Source organism: Ovis aries, chromosome 5 (genome assembly GCF_016772045.2).
Source record: "Ovis aries strain OAR_USU_Benz2616 breed Rambouillet chromosome 5, ARS-UI_Ramb_v3.0, whole genome shotgun sequence".
Taxonomy (NCBI): Eukaryota; Metazoa; Chordata; class Mammalia; order Artiodactyla; family Bovidae; genus Ovis; species Ovis aries.
The window spans coordinates 17,426,611-17,446,635 of record NC_056058.1 but is presented as its reverse complement, the minus strand read 5'-3'; the positions used below and the strand labels follow the sequence as shown (position 1 = coordinate 17,446,635).

The 20,025-nt window shown below is 58.6% G+C and overlaps 2 protein-coding genes across 3 annotated transcripts in view; one reads left to right on the top strand and one right to left on the bottom strand.

Moving 5' to 3' along the window:
• The window catches only part of HDGFL2 (HDGF like 2), a 16,227-nt gene extending 9,291 nt beyond the window's left edge, over nucleotides 1-6,936 (top strand). Inside the window, exons 5-16 of one of the 2 annotated variants that reach the window (XM_042250128.2) lie at nucleotides 673-789; nucleotides 897-968; nucleotides 1,844-2,006; nucleotides 2,128-2,203; nucleotides 2,365-2,674; nucleotides 3,622-3,725; nucleotides 4,313-4,386; nucleotides 4,519-4,589; nucleotides 4,928-5,029; nucleotides 5,219-5,432; nucleotides 6,157-6,289; nucleotides 6,609-6,936. In XM_042250128.2, coding sequence (XP_042106062.1) covers nucleotides 673-789; nucleotides 897-968; nucleotides 1,844-2,006; nucleotides 2,128-2,203; nucleotides 2,365-2,674; nucleotides 3,622-3,725; nucleotides 4,313-4,386; nucleotides 4,519-4,589; nucleotides 4,928-5,029; nucleotides 5,219-5,432; nucleotides 6,157-6,289; nucleotides 6,609-6,711 — 1,539 coding nt within the window. In that variant the 3' untranslated portion in view covers nucleotides 6,712-6,936. Of the gene's footprint in view, nucleotides 1-672; nucleotides 790-896; nucleotides 969-1,840; nucleotides 2,007-2,127; nucleotides 2,204-2,364; nucleotides 2,675-3,621; nucleotides 3,726-4,312; nucleotides 4,387-4,518; nucleotides 4,590-4,927; nucleotides 5,030-5,218; nucleotides 5,433-6,156; nucleotides 6,290-6,608 lie in introns of both variants that reach the window. The other variant, XM_027969848.3, reaches the window with a different exon arrangement.
• PLIN4 (perilipin 4) lies at nucleotides 6,907-20,025 on the bottom strand. The gene is made up of 8 exons (XM_027969845.3): nucleotides 19,945-20,025; nucleotides 19,753-19,817; nucleotides 19,092-19,239; nucleotides 18,180-18,241; nucleotides 12,718-15,805; nucleotides 12,418-12,605; nucleotides 10,084-10,152; nucleotides 6,907-10,005 (listed from the first exon to the last, which is right to left on the bottom strand). The coding sequence occupies exons 2-8, from the start codon at nucleotides 19,798-19,800 to the stop codon at nucleotides 9,673-9,675; spliced, it is 3,936 nt and encodes a 1,311-aa protein (XP_027825646.2). The 5' UTR covers nucleotides 19,801-19,817; nucleotides 19,945-20,025; the 3' UTR covers nucleotides 6,907-9,672.

Genomic DNA, 20,025 nt, shown 5'->3' with positions numbered 1-20,025 from the left:
AATAGACAAGCATTTCCTATTACTTGAAGGTTCAATTTTCAGTGGTTGAGAAGTAATCTCTGATATGGATGAATTCTGACCAACATTGTTAAGAGTATTGGACCTTTGGCTTCTCCACTTGGCATTGTTTCTTTAAAAGTCTCAGTTGTTTCTGTTTACAGTTGTTGGAGGAGTTAACAGAAATATGTCAAATGTCCTCCTCCCATCCTGCCCCTTAGAGAGAAACCAGAATTTGTAGGTTAATATGTATCCAGGTTTTACTTTTTGCTTTCATCTTTGCATTAAATGAATGTCATTATTACAGTTCCTTTTCCCCCATACTAGGGAGACACTTAGACAACCTCTTTCATTGTTCACCCAGCACCCCAGCTCATTTTTGGTGTTCTTTCCCCATGGTTGGCAGGGACAGGGAAGGGGGATGGTCTGTGTCTTTTTTGCCAGGTCTCTATGTGTTTGAGTCCTTTAGGAATTTCTCATGAGTGTATTTGGGTCGTATTTGTCCTCTGTGACTGGCTTCTCTCACTGAGCATCATGTCTAGGTTCAGTATACCTGGTTTTTATCAGATTCTCAAAGGGGTTCCTCCCCCTCCGAAAGCTTCCTAGGCTCTGGGTGCTCCATCAAGCACAAGGCCTTTCTCAGTTGCTGATCCATTTGGGCTGCTCCCCTTTTAGATGTCGGTCTCAAAACGAACTCGAAAGGCCTCCAGCGACCTGGATCAAGCCAGCATGTCTCCATCTGAGGAGGAGAACTCAGAAAGCTCCTCTGAGTCAGAGAAGACCAGTGACCAGGTGAGCAGTTGGCCAGAGCAAGAGCATAGGGGAGGGATGCTCGGGTGGGGCCGCATGTGGGCCTGCTGCCTGTGGGCCCCATGTCCGGCTCCCTCCTCTCCACCCAGGACTTCACCCCTGAGAAGAAAGCTGTTGTCCGGGCCCCGCGGCGGGGCCCCCTTCCAGGACGGAAGAAAAAGGTACAGAGGTTTGGTTTTGTTTCCTTCCCACATGGTGGCCTGGGAAAATCCCTTGCGCATCTCTCCATGGTCAGCCATGGCCCTCTGTTAGGGGTGGTCTGTTTTTGGAGGAAGGAAGGCCATAGCCCCAGAGTGACCCCAGAGCCCACTGACATTTGCCTCACCTTCACTCTTGGCTTTGCTCTGTGGTTTCCAAGCACAGTGTGCACAGAGCACCTCCCTGGAGGAGGCTACCCTGCTCCCTGGAGAGGGACTTAGAAGCCCGTTTGGGAAAGAGATGCTAGGGTCGAAGGGGCCAGGGTACTATTAGGGGCCCTGTGAGAGAGAGAAAGAGAGAGAGAGAGAGTGAGTGTGAGTGTGTGTGTGCCTGAATATGTGTATATGAGTATGGTGTGTGCATGAGTGTGTATGTAGCAGTTTGTGTTCTCACACGTGCAAGGGCCTGTGTGTGTATAAGCATGTATATACAAGCACGGTGTCTGGGTGTGCACATGTACCAGTGTGTGTGTACGAGTGTGGACATGATATAGTGTGTACATGTATGTTGGAGTGTGTTGTTTTACGTGTATAATAGAATTTGCATAGGTGTGTGAAAGCATGTGTCCTGTCTCCATGTGTACAAGTGTGTTGTGTGTCTGTACAAGTGTGTGTGTCTGTGTGAGCGTGGGCTGCACGTACCTGTGTGTGTCAGTATGTCTCAATCACTGTGTCTCCTGCAGAGGAGGGGTGGTGCAGGTGGGTGCCAACACCCTGACTGGGTGAATCGCTGCTGCCTGGGCTTCCTGGTTCCGGGCCAGAAGGAAAGGTCTCCATTTGGGGGAGGGGTGCCCGCCCCCCCACCCACCCTCCTCACCCTGCCCGCCCTCCTCCAGAAGGTGCCGTCTGCATCAGACTCGGATTCCAAAGCAGAATCGGACGCAGCCAAGGCCGAGCCGGTGCCCCCAGTGAGGTCACCATCGTCGTCCTCCGCCTCCTCCTCCTCTTCCTCCTCGGACTCGGAGGTGTCAGTTAAGAAGCCTCCGCGGGGACGGAAACCAGGTAGGTTGGCTGGGGCTGCTGCGTGGGGCCTGGGGCTGGGTGGGGCTGGGGGAGGCCCTGCAAGAGATGACCCCCGCCCCCCACCAGATTCGGGCAAGCTTACTCCTCTTTTCTTTTGCAGCCGAGAAACCTCCGCCCAAGCCCCGCGGGCGGAAACCTAAGCCTGAGCGGCCGCCCACCAGCTCCAGCAGCGACAGGTGGGTGCAGGGACTTGGGAGGGGCGCAGGCGGTGGGTGGGTGTGGGGCCCTGGATGGGGAGCACTAGGTGGGTGCAGGGCCTTGGGGGGGGCGCAGGCGGCGGGCGGGTGTGGCTCGAGGCCCCATGATGGCGTGCTAACCAGCCTGCGCGCGCCCTCAGCGACAGTGACGAGGTGGACCGCATCAGCGAGTGGAAGCGCCGGGACGAGGAGCGGCGGCGTGAGCTGGAGGCGCGTCGGCGCCGGGAACAGGAGGAGGAGCTGCGGCGGCTGAGAGAGCAGGAGAAGGAGGAGAAGGAGCGGCGGCGCGAGCGAGAGCGCGGGGAGGCGGCGCCTGGGGGCAGCGCGGGCAGCAGCGGTGAGGAGCTCAAGGACGACGACGAGCCGGTCAAGAAGCGTGGCCGCAAGGGCCGGGGTCGGGGCCCGCAGTCGTCCTCCGATTCGGAGCCTGAGGCCGAGCTGGACAGAGAGGTACGTCTGTGTAGCACTGGCTGAGTGCCGGGACCAGAGATGGGGCAGCAAAGGCGGCCTGGAAATGCAGGAACCCCCTGCTGATGAGCTTACACGGGAGGGGTCAGTGCCTTGGGGGCGGGCAGGGTGACAACTGGGACGACAGGGCTTCTATCTCAAATAGGATGGACCTCATGGGCTGCAGGTGGGCAGCTGACATTAAGGAGTGAAGTGAGAGATTTGGAAAGATACTTGGGGGAGGGGCTTTCAGGCAGAGAGGCACAGCACATGCAAAGGCCCTGGGGCAGGACTGCACCTGGTGTGCTGGAGAGACAGTGAGGAGACCCATGTGTCTGGAGCAGAGTGAGCCAGGGAGAGGGAGCAGGGAGGGCAGCCAGGGGATGGGGCAGCTCATGCAGGGCCTGGTAGCCTTCTGGAGGACTTGGTTGTTTATGTGGGAGCCCTGGAAGACTGAGCAGAGATGGGGTGGGTGCTCATGGGTGCCCTCTGGCTGCTGAGTTGGGGGATGGCTCGTGGGTGAGTGAGGGAGCAGTGAGGCCTCTTGTGACTGTCAGCTCCTCGCCTCATGGCTCTCACAGGCCAGCCTGAGCCCAGGAATTAGAGCTCCCGGGCCTACTGCTTTTTGGTGTGAGCCTAGGAGCCCACTCTAGGGATGGTGGAGGGGAACAATGCCCTGTTCTCTCCCCAGCACTCTTTTTGTCACAAAGTAGGGGGGCCAAGTGCCCTGGCATAAGAAGTGTCCTGCTCAGCCAGAGAAATGTGCAGTGGGGCCCCCCACTGCTGGGTAGTCCTTTCAGGGCTGAGAAGCTTCTGCATGGGGATGGGCTGGACATGAGGTCCATCCCACCTGGTCTCGCAGCTCCCATCCAGGTGGAGGTGGTGGCAGGGTGTGTTGAGCTGTATCTTTGCCCGCTGCTCCAGCCCCTTTTGTTCCCTGGTTGCTGCAGGTGAAGAAATCAGCTAAGAAGCTGCAGCCACAGGGCACAGAGCCTGCGAGGAGACCCAGCCAGAAGGAGAAGAGGGGGCGTTCTGAGGAAAAGCCACGAGCCAGGTCTGATCCCATGCTGCCCCCCCCACGGCCCCCCTGGTCCCCACAACTCAGGGGAGGGCCCTGGGGTCCAAAGTCAGTTTTGGAGACTGCAGCAGTTGAAGTATCTGGTTCTCAGGACCCCATCAGGGTGTGCAGGAGCCTTCCCCTGGGCGACCCTATCCCCGGGGCACCAAGCTGTATCTGGGGCACCTGTGGTTGTCACACTGGGGACTCCTCGCACCTGATGGGTGGGGGCCAGAGAGGCTGCTCCTACCCCACGATGCCGAGATCAGCCAGCAGAGGATGACCCAGCCCAGACTGCCGAGCAGGACGTGGAATTGGAGCTGTAGTAACATGTCTGCCACCATTTCCTAGCGTCAGATCAGAGCCTCTAGTAACTCATGCACTGGGGTTTATGTAACTAGCCGCTGACCGTTAATCACCTGTTTAGAAAAAAAAAATTGTTATCTGCTTCCTGGAGGAAGGACTGATCTCGCTGGTCCCTTCGGGCACTGCCCTCAACTGGATCGAGTGGGCCCTGGTCCCTGGTGGGGACATGGATCAGGGGCCCGCTAAGGGCTTGGCTGACTTTGGCTGACTCTCCACAGGCCTGTGAAGGTGGAGCGGACCCGGAAGCGGTCAGAAGGGTTTCCGCCAGACCGGAAGGTTGAGAAGAAGAAAGGTGAGGGGCTGCACAATGCTGGCTGCACCCTGGGGTCTTCGGGAGGGACGAGGGGTGGTCCTGGAAGAGCAAGTGGCTCCTGTCGGCGGGGACTCCACTCAGGCCCGGCGCTGCCTGCTCTCCTACCTGCAGAGCCCTCCGTGGAGGAGAAGCTACAGAAGCTGCACAGTGAGATCAAGTTCGCCCTGAAGGTTGACAATCCGGTGAGCCCTTCCTTGGGGTACAGAGGTCATGGCTAGGTCCCCCATCCTCTGACTGCTGGAGCTTACTGAGAGGTCTCAGAACCCTGAGGCAAAACCAGGCTACCCAGGGTGGGTGCCCCTCCATGAGGGCCAGCCTGGCCTCTTGGGCGTAGTTCTCTGCATCTCCACCAGGTGGTGCCACGTGAGTCGTGGTCCTTCCCCTGTCCCGGGCTCCGGGCTTCCTTTAACTTGGCCGTCCCCCAAAGGGGGAGCCCCAGGGTCTCCCTCCCCACCCTCTTGGGCCCCAAGAGCCCCTTCAACTAGATGCTGATGCTGCTGACTTCTCTCCCCACTTGTAGGATGTGAAGAGGTGTCTGAATGCCTTGGAGGAACTAGGGACCCTGCAGGTGACCTCACAGATCCTTCAGAAGAACACGGATGTTGTGGCCACGTTGAAAAAGGTATGGCAGGGCCAAGGGATTGAAGGGGCTGGGAGCATGGGCCTGCTCTGGGAGCTGGGCTGCCTGTGGTCAGCAAGGAGGAAGCCGTGCTCATGGGAGGCACCGCCAGGGGTGGTTGGTGATGAGGGAGGGTGTCGGGACCGGGGTGAGGCAGCTGCACCTTCTGAGCCAGGCCTCTTGGTGAGCCAGATCCGCCGCTACAAGGCTAACAAGGAAGTGATGGAGAAGGCGGCGGAGGTCTACACCCGGCTCAAGTCTCGGGTCCTGGGACCAAAGATCGAGGCCATCCAGAAGGCGACCAAAACCGGGTCAGAGAAGGAGAGGGCCGAGGCGGAGAAGGCCGAGGAAGTGCTGGCTGGAGAGGAGGCCCCCACAGAGAGGGCGGAGGATGAGGCGAGCACTGGTGAGGAGCTCAAGGGAGGGACCAGGGTGGCTGGCAGGGCTCTGAGCATAGGCCGGTGCTCCCCCCAGACTGCCTGGGGGCATGATCCATTGGCACTGGCCGTGCAGGCTGGCTGTGTCCACAAGGTGGCCGGCGCTTGGGCCACACACCCCTGTGCCGCTCACAGGCACTGCCCTGAGTCAGGTAGTCTGAGAGGCCATGTGTGTGCTGCCCGGTGTGCGAGTGTTGCTGGAGCAGGCGGTCATGGAGGTCTGGGAGGAGGGAGGGCCACGGGTGAGCAGAGAGGAGCAAGGGCCGAGGCTGCTGGGCCAGGAGGGCGTGCCTTCTGGGAGCGGAGGGGTTAGGTGGGCCTGGTGAGATGCTTGGAGCAGCCTGGCAGGTGGGCATCGGCAGGGAGTCGGCAGAGCCGAGGCTGCCCAGGAACACTGAGGCCATGTTTTTCCTGTCTTCTGGATCTGGCCTTGGCAGGGTTTTCCCTGGTGTTGCTGGCTGTTAGTTGACCAGCCCCTCCCATCTTTAGGCTGCATGGTCGGGGCTGGCTAGAGAAGGACCACACACAGCCTGCTGTCCCCGTGTGTCTGGTAGCTCGGGGGTGGAGCGGTGAAAGCAGAGACAAACAGGTTGAGGGCCCTTGAGATTTGCGTGTGGCTCACGCTCTTCAGACAGGGTTGCGGAGTCCCCGATGGTAGCCCCCTGCCGTGACCCATGAGCCTCTCTCCCACAGACCTCTCAGCTCCCGTGAACGGCGAGGCCGCGTCCCAGAAAGGGGAGAGCGCCGAGGACAAGGAGCCAGAGCAAGTACAGAACTCGGAGGAGGGGCTGGGGGGTGGCTCCTCCGAAGACCTGCTACACAATGAGTAAGTGTCACCCCAGCTGCAGGGCCCATTTCCAGAGAAGGCACCCCAGTGTCTGAGCCACTCTCAGTGGGGTCTGGGCCAAAGGGACTTCTGTGCCGCATGCTGATCCCCCAGCCCTATGGAGGGAGCTCTGAACTCAGAGCTGCTCTGAGCCTGGGCTTGGCGTGGGGGGTGGGCTGGCTTCCTCCTGACCCCCGTCGTGGGGAACAATGGTGCCTGCCTATGTGTGGCGGGGCTACAAGGGGAGCAAGTTGGGCTCTGTAGGAGGGGGCAGACAGACAGGTGGCCTGCTTACCCTGCCCCTACCATTCTCCCCCAGCGCCGTGAGGGAGGGCCCCGACCTGGATGGGCCTGGGAAGGAGTGGCTGGACCGAGAGCGGCTGCGGATGGACTCGGAGTCCCTGGACGAGGAGGAGAGCTGAGCCGGGCAGCCTGCGGCCAGGCCCTGCCGTCCTGAGCAGCTGCCCAGTGGCCAGCCTGGCTCCTTCCTGGTGCCCAGAAAGCAGAGAACTGTTGGGGAGACGCTGTGCTGTTCGTTTGTATTTGTCCCCCTGGGTTTTTTTTTTTTTTTGCCTAATTTCTGTGGTTTCCAACCCACATGAAATGACTATAAAGGGTTTTTATAATGAAAAAAAAAGTCACTTTTATTGGCTTGGCTTTCTAAGCAGTGGTCAAGGGCCAGTCCGGGGACAGAGGGTTTTAAAGCACAAGGTCACTGTTAGTTGCGAATGTGAACTTGGTTCTGATGGTGCCCATGGCCCTGCAGGGCTGATGAGGGGCAGGGAGATGGGGTGAGCGAGGTCTTTCCCGAAATACCAGGAGGGGTGCTGCAGGCTGTTGTCCTTGACATTCGGAGGGTGAAGGCCTGGGGAGCAGGCCTCTCTGTGGACGTGGGCCGAGTGGCATCTCCATTCTGAGCTTCTCTAGACCAGGGAAGGGGGTAGTGTGTGTGTGTGTGTGCGCTTCTCTAGACCAGGGAAGGGGTAGGGGTGTGTGTGTGTGTGTGTGTGTGTGTGTAGCAGGCCTCTCTGTGGACGTGGGCTGAGTGGCATCTCCATTCTGAGCTTCTCTAGACCAGGGAAGGGGGTAGTGTGTGTGTGTGTGTGTGTGTGTCGGTGTGTGTGTGTGTCTAGACCAGGGAAGAGGGTAGTGGGTGATGTGTTTGTGTGTGTGTGCGCTTCTCTAGACCAGGGAAGGGGGTAGTGTGTGTGTGTGTGTGTGTGTGTGTGTGCGCGCTTCTCTAGACCAGGGAAGGGGTAGGTGTGTGTGTGTGTGTGTGTGTGTGTGTGTGTGTGTCTCTAGACCAGGGAAGGGTGTGGGTGTGTGTGTGGGTGTGTGTGTGTGTGTGTCTCTAGACCAGGGAAGGGGGTAGTGGGTGGTGTGTGTGTGTGCGTGTCTCTAGACCAGGGAAGGGTGTGTGTGTCTGTGTGTGTGTCTGTGTCTGTGTCTCTAGACCAGGGAAGGGTGTGTGTGGGTGTGTGTGTGTGCGTGTCTCTAGACCAGGGAAGGGTGTGTGTGTGTGTGTGTGTGTGTCTAGACCAGGGAAGGGGGTAGTGGGTGGTGTGTGTGTGTGCGTGTCTCTAGACCAGGGAAGGGTGTGGGTGTGTGTGTGTGTGTGTGTGTGTGTGTGTGTGTGTCTCTAGACCAGGGAAGGGGGTAGTGGGTGGTGTGTGTGTATATGTGTGTGTGTGTGTGTTTCTCTAGACCAGGGGAAGGGGTAATGGGTGGTGGGTGGTGTGTGTGCATGCTTCTCTAGACCAGGGAAGGGGATAGTGGTTGGTCTGTGTGTGTGGTGTGTCTGTGTATGTGTGGCCCACCCAAGCACCTACACAGGGCAGGTGTCTATAAACAGTCACCTCTGTTGTGTGTCCTGCTGGTGGCCCAGCCTCTCTGTCCTGGTGGGTTAGCGCCCAGAGCATGGCTCTGCTCTCTGGGCCTGGCACCCCCACTGTGGTTTGACTGGACTTAAGACTGTTGCTGAACTCAGATTCTGTGAACCACCGTTTCCAGCGTCACCCCCTCTGATGGCCATATGGGATGGGCAAAAAGGCAAGAAAGGCTTGGGGAAGGTCCCAGACTGGTCCCAGTGTCCTGCCTCAGCCAGCTCCCCAAGACGTGGTGATCCTCTGGGGACAGCTGGAGCATTTGTCCGGGGCTCAGAGCACTCGATCATTTCTGAGAAGAGGGGCCATCTCGAGCCCTCTGTCAGGGAGGTGGCCAGCTGGGGGGATGCAGGTGTGATGGGCTCTGCAAAGCGGGCGCTTGACGAGGCTTAGGCTACTGGCAGTCAGCAGCTCTCCCAGCATCTCCTGGGCCCCGGGGAGCAGGATCGGGGGGACTGGACCTCCATGGCCCCACCTTCCCGTGTGCAGCCCACCTCCTAGGGTGCCTTGAGGACTCAAGGAAAGCATGGCTGGAAAGGAAGCCTGTCCAGTGGCTGCCAACCCAACCCCTAGCCTCCAGCCTGGAGCATGTGACCAGGACCTGAACACACGTCAAACATGCTTTTGTTCTGTGGGTGGGGGGTTGGCCACACCACGTAGCTTGTGGGGTCTTAGTTCCCTGTCCAGGGGTCGATTAGTTCCCTGTCCAGGGGTCGAACCCATACCATCAGCAGTGAAAGCCTGGAGACCTAAACTGTGGGACCTCAAGGGAAGTCCCTCGAGCACCTTCTGTCATGTGCTCCCTGGGTTCCCTCCCTTTGTTCCTTCATCGGCAGCTTCTGGGCCCAGGGCCTCAGACCATCAGCTCTGGACCCCTGTGATCAGCCGTGACCCGGGGTGCTGTTGGCGGGTAGGCTGCGTCAGGAGGGGACATGTACTCTCTCCCCCCCACCACCTGCACCATCTGGCCCTCAGTTGCAGCAGTTGCTTCAGCTTTGCCTTCACAAAGCCCCTTGACCTCCCCCAAAGGTCAGTGGAGGCGGCAGGGTCAGCAGAGGCAGTGGGAGCCCACCTGCCCCGGGCCAACGGCATTCTGGTATATTTGGGGGTGTGCGCTGTTAGCTGCTGGACGTGTGCTTTCAGAACAAGGACGGAGGAGCAGGGCTGCCTGCTAACTGGTGGCTAGAGGACCGCAGCTGGGGTGGAAGGCCCCCAGAGTTTATAAAAGATAAAATGGCCCTGGTCGGGATGCAGAGTGGAGAACTTTCTGGGCAGGCACCATACCCTTTCTTGAGCGCTTGCTTGAGATCTTCAGGCTAACGCCCACCACCAGGGGTCTTAGCTGCCTGGGGTTCCTCAGCCATAAGGACCAGCCGAGCTCGTGCTCAGGGAGGCAGGTGGGCGGTACAGACAGGCCTGGCGCCAGGTGCATGGTGTGGTGGAACTCCAGGACCCAGAGCTTTGGGGGCTTGGAGCTGGTTCTGGGCAGGGGAGGGGCTCCTACAGCAGCTGCCCGTCAGCGGGCAGGGTGAAGGGCCCCACCAGCCAGCCAAGCGGAGGGCCTTGCTGCACGCTCCGCAGCACCTGCTCCAGGCCCTGCCACGCCTGGCCCACACCCTGGCGGCTCTCAGCCAGCCGCTTGACTGGCAGCTCTGCCACTGTGGTGGCCGAGGAGACCATGCCATAGAGCTCACAGATGCTGTGCCGCGCCTGCTGGAGCTGCCACTGAAGCTCCGTGGGGAGGCCCTGGAGGCCGGAGGCCAGGCGGCTGTAGGCCACATGGAGCTGCTGGACGAGGTTGCAGGCCCTGGACAGAGCCCCAGTGGCCGGCACCTGTGCACAGAAGGAGTGAGGTGAGTGGGGCTGGAGGCAAGGGGCGGGCCCGCCAGCCCCTCACTGATAGGCACTCACCTCCCCAGCAGCGGCTTCCTCTGGTTGGCTGCTCACATCCCTGACTGGAGCCTGCTGGGCCTCCTCGATCTAGGAAAACAAGAGCCCAGCACAAACGTGATGGCTTCTCAGCGGGGATCCCCTCTGACACACTCAGGGTGCCCTTTCCCGGCCCAGCATCTCACGTCCACCTTTCCCGTGGCGTGGGGGAACGCTTTGGAGCCAGAGGGTGGTGCGTCAAGAGGCAATAATCCTGGTGCCTTGTGAGGTTATGAGGCGCTCAGAGAGCAGGATGGCAGCGGCACCATCACCCCAGCTCAGCAGCACCCCCTGACCACCCCCAACATCTCCCAGAGGCCTTGGAACCAAGCTTCTCACCATGGCTGCCTGGCCAGCTCCAGGCGCCTGTGACCTCCCCTCCTGCTAACCTCCCATGGTGCTCTGTTCCGGCCACACTGGCCCTTGTCCCTGAGCATGTCCAGCGTGCTGCTGCCCCAGGGCCTTTGCACATGCCACCCACTCAGCCTGGAATGTGTTTCCTCTGGCCCAGTGCGGGGGCCCCAGGTCCTCTCCATCAGATCTCTGTTTCCCTCCTCAGAGGCTATCACTGTCCAGTTAGGAAATTTCTGTGTTGATTTCCCCTCTTGGTCTGGAGCTCTGTCATGACTATTTCCTCCTTGTATTTTGGGTCCTGGGTGCATAGGAACCCCCCACCCCCATTGACTTATCTTTCTTGTCATCCTGAGACGTCAGCAAGTGGACCAAATATGCACTTCAACTTTCCCTCCCCCTCCCAGCCCTCGCCCCAGCAGTTGACTCCATCAGGGGGCTCCTGCTCATCTGCAGGTTACCCTGTCAAAGACTAGGCCATAATGTCCATCACCCACCTACCCAGAGCAATTCCAAGTGTCTCCTGCTGAAAGTCTCCAAGGCCTTAAAGGGTCTTGGCTCTCTCACTTCCTGTGTCTAACCTGGATGCACTGCTCTGAAAACACATCTAGAACCCAGCTCCTCAAACCTCTCTCATCTCTCATCTCCATTCCTGGACCCCTGTGGCCAGTCCTCCCCACAGGAGCCAGAGCGATCCACCTCAATAAAGCCTCTGTTGGATCAGGCCATCTTCACTTTGCAGTCCTGGGCATTGTGGGGTATGGAGCAGCCTCCCTTGCCTCCACCCACTCAATGCCAAGAGTCCTGCCGAGTGACTGCCACTGACGTTCCCAGGCTTGGTCCAGTGTTCCCTGGGGACGGGACTGCCCCGTTGAGACCCTCTGGGCTGGAGCAGTGGTCCTTAGATGTGGTTTACCAGACCCCTGGGTGCCGATTGAAAACAGGCGCCTCTTAGGGATCCTGACTCAAACAGCTGGGCTGGGTTCCTTGCTACCTGAGTAGGTGGGGCTGCTCAACATTTAAGACCCATGAGCTTGGGAACCTGGAGGTCCTCAGAGCTGGGGCTCCATCACCGTCTGCATCAACCATGGACTGGATGCCACTGAACTTCTACCACAGCAGGTCAGCCCCACCGCCCATGAGGAATTGGCGTGAGTGTTGGCAGTGATGTGGGGGAGAAAGCCTGGGCTGGGGAGTGAGTGGAACCGGTGAGGGAGCACGACCCTGCTGGCTGGTGCCTGTCTCCACAGGGGCATTCATGTCACCTTCAAGGAACTTCACTGGTGGTCCAGTGGTTAAGAATCTGCCTGCCAATGCAGGGGACACAGGTTCAATCCCTGACCCTGGAAGATGCCACACGCCTTGGAGCAACTAAGCCTGTGCGCTACAACTAATGAGACCAGGCTCTGGAGCCCACAGGCTGCAACTGCTGAGCCTGCGCTCTGCAACAAGAGAAGCTGCCACAGTGAGGAGCCTGAACACCACAACTAGAGACAGGCTGCTGGCAGCAACAATGCCAAATTTAAAACAGTCACCCTTGATTGGGCCCCCTTTCTTGCATCACTGAACTCCATCCAGATTGCATGGGCCTTCTACCCTGTCCCTCCCTGCCTTCACTTTACCCTCCCTACCCTAGGCACCCTTCTCCTCCTCAGAACACACCTAGCTTGTTCTCAGGCCACTGTCTGTCCTTGTCATCCCAACTTTGCACAGGATGTGACCCAAACGGACATGTCCCAGCCCTGCTGCGCATTTCTGCATGCCTGTCATGTCTCCTGTGCAGCCTCGTTGGCTGCAAGTGTTGGGTCACATGCCCATCTCCCCCACCCCTCCCGAGAGGCAAGCTCCTTGAGAGTAGGCCCGTGACCAAGTGGGTGATGGGCACGTACTGGGTGCTCAGTCCGTGTCCGTCCACTCCCCAGCCCGAAGCTGAGGACCATGCCTGGGAAGAGGCAAGGCGCTTACCTCCCTGAAGGCATCCTCAAGCTGGGCCAGCGCATCCCGTGCCTGGAACTCGCTGTGCTGCAGGTGGCTGAGGGCATGCTCGAAAGCCCGCTGGCGGAAGCTGGGGGCCACGTCACCCAGACGCACGAAGTAGCTGCCTTGGTCGGCCGTGATCTCCCTCCGCCTGGGCTGGGTAGCAGCCAGCTGAGCTGAAAGGGAAGACAGGGTTGCTCAGTCCTCACGAGAGGCCCCTCGGGTACCAGGGGCCTGGGGGTGTACAGACAACGGTGGCCCTGGGAGCTGGGACTGGGCTGTCCTTACCTTGTTCCTCGGCGCTCATGGGCTGGAAGATCTCTCCCAGCTCCTCCAGCTCATCCCGGAGCGCTCCAAAGCCCTGGGCTCCTTCCTGGCCATGAGCGGTGGCCCCGGGAGCAGCATCCACCTTGCCCAGGGTGGCCTCTTGGCTGAACATGGCCTCAGTTGACAGAGGTCCGTGGTCGCTGTGCTGAGCCTGAGTGGGGCTTGGGATGGTTTGTTCTCCTTCATCTGGGGCCCTGGAACTGGCAAGTCCAACTGAGGTGGCAGCCTTGGAATCAGGTAACAGGTTTGGGGTGATCCCCACCCCAGTGTGCATACCTTCTTGGGCCACATGCCCTACGCTGCTGAGCCCAGAGGACATGGCACCTTTGGTGCCAGTCAAGATGGTCATGGTAGTGTCCATGCCAGTCTGGATGGCCTCCTTGCCCACATCCATTGCTCCAGTGATTGAAGTAGACAGAACATCTTTGGTGCCAGTCAAGATGGACTTGGTGGTGTCCATGCCAACCTGAACAGCCCCCTTGGCCACTCCCATTGCCCCAGTAATTGAAGTAGACAGAACATCTTTGGTGCCAGTCAGGACAGTCTTGGTGGTGTCCATGCCAGTCTGGACTGTGCCCTTGGCCATGCTCACTGCTCCAGTGAGCCCAGTGGACACAGTGTCTTTGGTGCCAGTCAGGACAGTCTTGGTGGTGTCCATGCCAGTCTGGACAACCCCTTTGGCCACACTCATGGCCCCAGTGAGCCCAGTGGACACAGTGTCTTTGGTGCCAGTCAAGACAGTCTTGGTGGTGTCCATGCCAGTCTGGACTGTGCCCTTGGCCATGCTCACTGCTCCAGTGAGCCCAGTGGACACAGTGTCTTTGGTGCCAGTCAGGACAGTCTTGGTGGTGTCCATGCCAGTCTGGACAACCCCCTTGGCCACACGCATGGCCCCAGTGAGCCCAGTGGACACGGTGTCTTTGGTGCCAGTCAGGACGGTCTTGGTGGTGTCCATGCCAGTCTGGACTGTGTCCTTGGCCATGCTCACTGCTCCAGTGAGCCCAGTGGACACGGTGTCTTTGGTGCCAGTCAGGACGGTCTTGGTGGTGTCCATGCCAGTCTGGACTGTGCCCTTGGCCATGTTCACTGCAGCAGTGAGCCCAGTGGACACGGTGTCTTTGGTACCAGTCAGGACAGTCTTGGTGGTGTCCATGCCAGTCTGGACTGTGCCCTTGGCCATGCTCACTGCTCCAGTGAGCCCAGTGGACACGGTGTCTTTGGTGCCAGTCAGGACAGTCTTGGTGGTGTCCATGCCAGTCTGGACAACCCCTTTGGCCACACTCATGGCCCCAGTGAGCCCAGTGGACACAGTGTCTTTGGTGCCAGTCAAGACAGTCTTGGTGGTGTCCATGCCAGTCTGGACTGTGTCCTTGGCCATGCTCACTGCTCCAGTGAGCCCAGTGGACACAGTGTCTTTGGTGCCAGTCAGGACAGTCTTGGTGGTGTCCATGCCAGTCTGGACAACCCCCTTGGCCACACGCATGGCCCCAGTGAGCCCAGTGGACACGGTGTCTTTGGTGCCAGTCAGGACGGTCTTGGTGGTGTCCATGCCAGTCTGGACTGTGTCCTTGGCCATGCTCACTGCTCCAGTGAGCCCAGTGGACACGGTGTCTTTGGTGCCAGTCAGGACGGTCTTGGTGGTGTCCATGCCAGTCTGGACTGTGCCCTTGGCCATGTTCACTGCAGCAGTGAGCCCAGTGGACACGGTGTCTTTGGTGCCAGTCAGGACAGTCTTGGTGGTGTCCATGCCAGTCTGGACAACCCCTTTGGCCATGCTCACTGCTCCAGTGAGCCCAGTGGACACGGTGTCTTTGGTGCCAGTCAGGACAGTCTTGGTGGTGTCCATGCCAGTCTGGACAACCCCTTTGGCCACACTCATGGCCCCAGTGAGCCCAGTGGACACAGTGTCTTTGGTGCCAGTCAAGACAGTCTTGGTGGTGTCCATGCCAGTCTGGACTGTGCCCTTGGCCATGCTCACTGCTCCAGTGAGCCCAGTGGACACAGTGTCTTTGGTGCCAGTCAGGACAGTCTTGGTGGTGTCCATGCCAGTCTGGACAACCCCTTTGGCCACACTCATGGCCCCAGTGAGCCCAGTGGACACAGTGTCTTTGGTGCCAGTCAAGACAGTCTTGGTGGTGTCCATGCCAGTCTGGACTGTGCCCTTGGCCATGCTCACTGCTCCAGTGAGCCCAGTGGACACGGTGTCTTTGGTGCCAGTCAGGACAGTCTTGGTGGTGTCCATGCCAGTCTGGACTGTGCCCTTGGCCATGCTCACTGCTCCAGTGAGCCCAGTGGACACGGTGTCTTTGGTGCCAGTCAGGACAGTCTTGGTGGTGTCCATGCCAGTCTGGACAACCCCTTTGGCCACACTCATGGCCCCAGTGAGCCCAGTGGACACAGTGTCTTTGGTGCCAGTCAGGACGGTCTTGGTGGTGTCCATGCCAGTCTGGACTGTGCCCTTGGCCATATTCACTGCAGCAGTGAGCCCAGTGGACACGGTGTCTTTGGTGCCAGTTAGGACGGTCTTGGTGGTGTCCATGCCAGTCTGAACAGCCCCCTTGGCTATACCCATGGCTCCAGTGAGCCCAGTGGAGACAACATCTGTGGTGCCAGTCAAGACAGTCTTGGTGGTGTCCATGCCAGTCTGGACTGTGCCCTTGGCCATGCTCACTGCTCCAGTGAGCCCAGTGGACACGGTGTCTTTGGTGCCAGTCAGGACGGTTTTGGTGGTGTCCATGCCAGTCTGGACTGTGCCCTTGGCCATGCTCACTGCTCCAGTGAGCCCAGTGGACACTACATCTTTGGTGCCTGTTACTACTGTCTTGGCGGTGTCCATGCCAGTCTGTAGGGCCCCTTTGGCCACATCCACTGCCCCAGTTGCCCCACTGGCCACAGCATCCTTGGTGACTGTCAGCGTGGATTGGGTCATCCCTAGGCCTCCCTGGACCACACCTTTAGCCGTGTCCACGATACTAGCCATCCCTGTGGTGAGAGCATCCTTGGTCCTGGCCATCTGGGAGGACACCAGGTCCTTTGCCCCGGAGATCATCTGATGAGGCGAGAGACTCGTGATGAAGCAGAGAGTTGAAAGACACCTCTCCCCCCAACCCCAGATCTCCTCCTCCCCCCAGTTCTTGACATGCCCTGGGGAGTGGGACCTGCTCCCTGGAGACCCGGCCAGCTCACCTCTCACCCTGACATACCACCTACCCTGGCTCCCAGGACACAGTCCCTCAGGCTCCATCACAGGGCCACGTGGTGCCCAGATGTGGCAGACCCTGACTGTTGACAGCTACGCCCCAGCACCCTCTGTGCCCAGTATCCCTTAGCCTGGGCTCAGCAAGTCTTAGAATTACATGTTTTGTTCATCTTGCCTAATCTCAGTTTACATCAAATTTTGAGCCTGGTGTCTCCATCACAGGGAGAAATTTGAGGTGACCAAATAAATGCTTGTTAACATGAATATATTCAAGTGAAAGAAGGGGATCCACGTTTAGAAAAGTGATAACTGGGGATTTCCCTTGTGGTCCAGTGGCTAAGACTCTGCACTCCCAATGCAGATGGCCCAGGTTGGACCCTTGATCAGGGAACTAGATCCCCCATGCTACAACAAAGATCAAAGATCCCTTGTGCAGCAACTAAGACCTGGGGCAGCCAAATAAATATTATTTTTTAAAGTAATAACCAGAAAAGTACAGGGCCAAGTATTGGATCTGAGCCATAGGAACCAAGTTGATAACTTGGTATGTCATTTTTTTTAAATTTATTTGTTTTTGGCTGTGCTGGGTCTTTGTCACTGAGTGGGTTTTTCTCTAGTTGTGGCAAGTGGAGTCTACATTCTAGCTGTGGTGTGGGCTTCTTGCGGTGGCTTCTCTTGTTGCGGAGCACGGGCTTTAGAGCACAGGCTCAGTAATTGTGGAATATGGCCTCAGTTGCTCCAAGGCATGTGGGATCTTCCCGAATCAGGGATCGAACCCTAGTCTGCATTGGCAGGGAAGATTCTTTGCCACTGAGCCACCAGGGAAACCCGATAGCACAGGGCAGTTTCTGCTAGTTCTTCCAAACTGCTGAAGGGTTGTGATGGCCTCAAGATGGCTACCACTCAACTTCAACCAGGAGTGTGCTGTTTCCAATTCAGGTGTTCCTAGACCTGAGTGATCCTGCCCCGGTGATCCTAACACTGGGCAGTGTCTCGGGACATCTGTGGTAGTCATGACTTCAGAGAGAGCATGCTCCTAGCATAGAGTGGGTGGGTGTCAGGAATGCTGCTAAACACCCCACAATGCCCAGGACAGCCCCCAACCGAGGATGATCTGACTCTGAATTGGCCATGATAGCGAAGTTGAGAAACCCTGAAATAGTCTCACCACCTGCCCTTCTGCCCAACGTCCTCTCAAGTGGGTACTGTGCCCACAGAGACCTGGGTTCAAATCCCAGCTCTCTCCTATACTTGCTGTGTGACCTCTGGCAAGCCACACCCCCTGCTCTGAGCCTCATCGGAAATGGTGATTAAGACAGCACCTCCTTCAAAGACTGGTTAAAAAAAAAGGAGTCAAGGTCCCTGACCAACTTTGCAGGTAGCAGACGCTCCATTAATGGAAGTGAAGAGGGATGGAGGGGGAGGAGTGAAGAAATGGGTAGAGGGGCCCTAAGCTGCCAGAGTCTGCTTTAATTTGGCCCAGAGGACAAACCAAGCAGTACTTTGCCCTCCGAAGAGCTCAGATGTGGCCAAGCTGAGGGCACAGGGGAATAAAAGAAGACTCTAGAGTGCGGTGTGTGCTGAGCGCAAGGGTTGGATTGGAGCTCTCCACCCTGCTGTGGCCCTCAGTGGTCTTACATCAGCCACTCTGCTTGCGCTGACCTTGGGGACAAGGATACCTGGGCGGTTCCCATTCATCCAGGACCGAGGGTGGATGCAGTGTTGGCCATTGTTCAGCTTCTGACTGCCCAAGGTTCACATCCCAAGCTACCTTTTCTTCCTGTGTGACTTTTGACAAATGGCTTGGCTTCTCTGTGCTTCAGCTTTTATGTGGGGTACTATTGCTCCCTCCCTGTTGCAGTGGGGAGGATTAACTATTAAACAGCACGTGTAAAGCACTTAGGCCAGAGCCTGACATGTGGTGAGTGCATTGCCCCTGTTTTGGTCATATTGTGCTAGGTACAGCACCAAGGTGGGAGTTGGCAGGGAGTGGGGTGTCTGTAGACTGGATGGTGCCAGGGAGTACTGCATCCATTTCTCAGATGCAGAAATAGAGGCTCCAAGGAGAAGACTGGCCTGTCACCCAACAGCGGTACACACAGGGGTGTCTGCTTTTTCCTTGGCCTATGACAACCCTCCAGATGGCAGGAACCAAAACATCCTGGGAAGAGGTACCCAAGAGGGAGGCAAGGCCATCAGACCAGGCTCTGCTAGCCCCTCTCACCTTGTCTGAAGGCAGCAGCGTCTTCTCTAACCCCCTGGCCGTCTGCTCCGGGTCAGCGGGCGCTGGGGGGACAAGAGCCAGTGAGGCAACCCAGGGAGGGACATGGGCTAGCATCAGCCACCCTGGAGCCCATTGCACAATCAGCGGGCACAGCCTGAAAGGTCAGGAATGTCCCAGCTGCCCTGCCGGGGACAACAGAAGGTGACATCCATGACCATGGGCCTAGCTCAGTCACTGGTCTCACTGGGGGCTCCCTCAACCCATAGGACTGGCTTCCTGGCACAGGGGTTCCCTAGAGTTCTCTCTGATGGGGTCCTGGGTGCTGAACGCCCATCGATGGGGGGGGGGCGGTCGCAGGGAAAGGAGTTGGAGCCCTGCCTTGCCACGCCTGACTACAGCTGGCAGCTGCCTGCCCAGCCTGGATATACAGAGCAGAAGTCAGCTGCTTGGGGCTCTGGGCCCAGAGCTGCCACCTCAGCCTGCACTCCCCTGCTCCAGCCCCTCTTCGGGCCCTGGGGCTAGGGCTGCCCCGAGCATTCTGTCTGAGCAACTGGAGGCTGTGTGACCCCAGGGAAGCTGCTGTCCCTCTCTGGAACCAGGATCAAAATCTCAGATAAGCTTAGACCCGTGGAACATCCACAGTACATCAGAAATGGCGTGATGGAAGGTGGAGGGGGCGTTGAGAATATGAGAGCACGGCTGTGTCTATGCCCCTATTCTGGCTGACTTATGCCCCCTCAGGTCACTCATACTGATGCCCTGAGTCCCCACTTGGCACTAAATGAGCATGCCAGCCTCACAGGGTCTATCAAGGCATCACAGGCACATAAGAAGCGCCCCCAAGTTCAGCAGAAGTCCCTTCTGGGGTCCACCTCCTGAGCCCCCACCTCACCCATGGAGCTGTCCACTCACCCTGAGCCTGGGGCTTGGCGGCCTCCTCGGCTGAAGCACCTGCAGGCTCGGCAGCTGGCCGGGCCTCTCTTGCTGAGCTGTGGGCGTTGGCCACCAGGTTCCGGGCAGCACTGAAGCCAGGCAGGGACCCAAAGAAGCTGCCCAGGGTCTACGTGGGGTGGGGTGTGTGTGAGCAGAGCCAGGTGTGGTTGGGTGGGGCAAGGGGCACATCAGACAGCCCTGGGTTCCCAGACCACCCCGGACCCTTGCTCCTGGGTGACCTCAGGAAAGTGTCCCAGCCACTCTGAGCCTCAGTTTCCTCACCTGAGCAATGGGCAGGTTCAGTCTATCTCCCAGGGACAGAGGAAATAATCCTCCGGGTCTCTAAAGACATTTTCCTTTCAGGGCTCACATCTCACAGATGGGGAAACTGAGGCTCAGAGAGGGGCCAATGCTGGCCCAGGGTCACATAGCAGGGGAAGAACTGAGGTTTGAGTGCATCCTTCCACCCCTCACCCTCCAGCTGGGGACCAGATGGAAGACTGGCCTGGTGGCTCTCAGAGCCCTCCCAACCGACCTGGGAAGCCCCTTCAGACCCCAGGACTATGGAGGTCACTTCCCTAAGGTTCTGGGGGCTTCTCAGGGCCCAGCTGGGGTAGTTCCCTCCCACACCTGCCCTCACCTTGCCCTTGGGTTTGGGGGGATCCTGGCCTCCATCTCGAGCAGACATGGTAACCCTCTAGGCAGCTGGAAGGAGGTAGAGATGGGGGAGGGGCATGAATGGGGGCTCCCGGGCCTCCTGCCCGACACCCATAACCCCGAGCAGTTCCCCAGCTCCTGCCCAGAGGCCGGCCTCACCCCTGGCATTGCTCACCTGGACCGTGTGGGGGTCCCTTGGAGTGACAGGCGGTGCAGCCGGCAGCTGGGCTCTCAGCTCCCAGGCCTTATAGGGTCT

Excerpts from the sequence above, each read along its gene's own strand:
- PLIN4 (XM_027969845.3), bottom strand. The coding sequence starts at position 19,800 with ATGTCTGCTCGAGATGGAGGCCAGGATCCCCCCAAACCCAAGGGCAAG. Across the intron at positions 18,242-19,091 it reads CGCCAAGCCCCAGGCTCAGG|CGCCCGCTGACCCGGAGCAG; the intron begins GTGAGTGGACAG and ends TTGTCCCCCCAG. Across the intron at positions 10,006-10,083 it reads AGGAAGCCGCTGCTGGGGAG|GTGCCGGCCACTGGGGCTCT; the intron begins GTGAGTGCCTAT and ends TTCTGTGCACAG.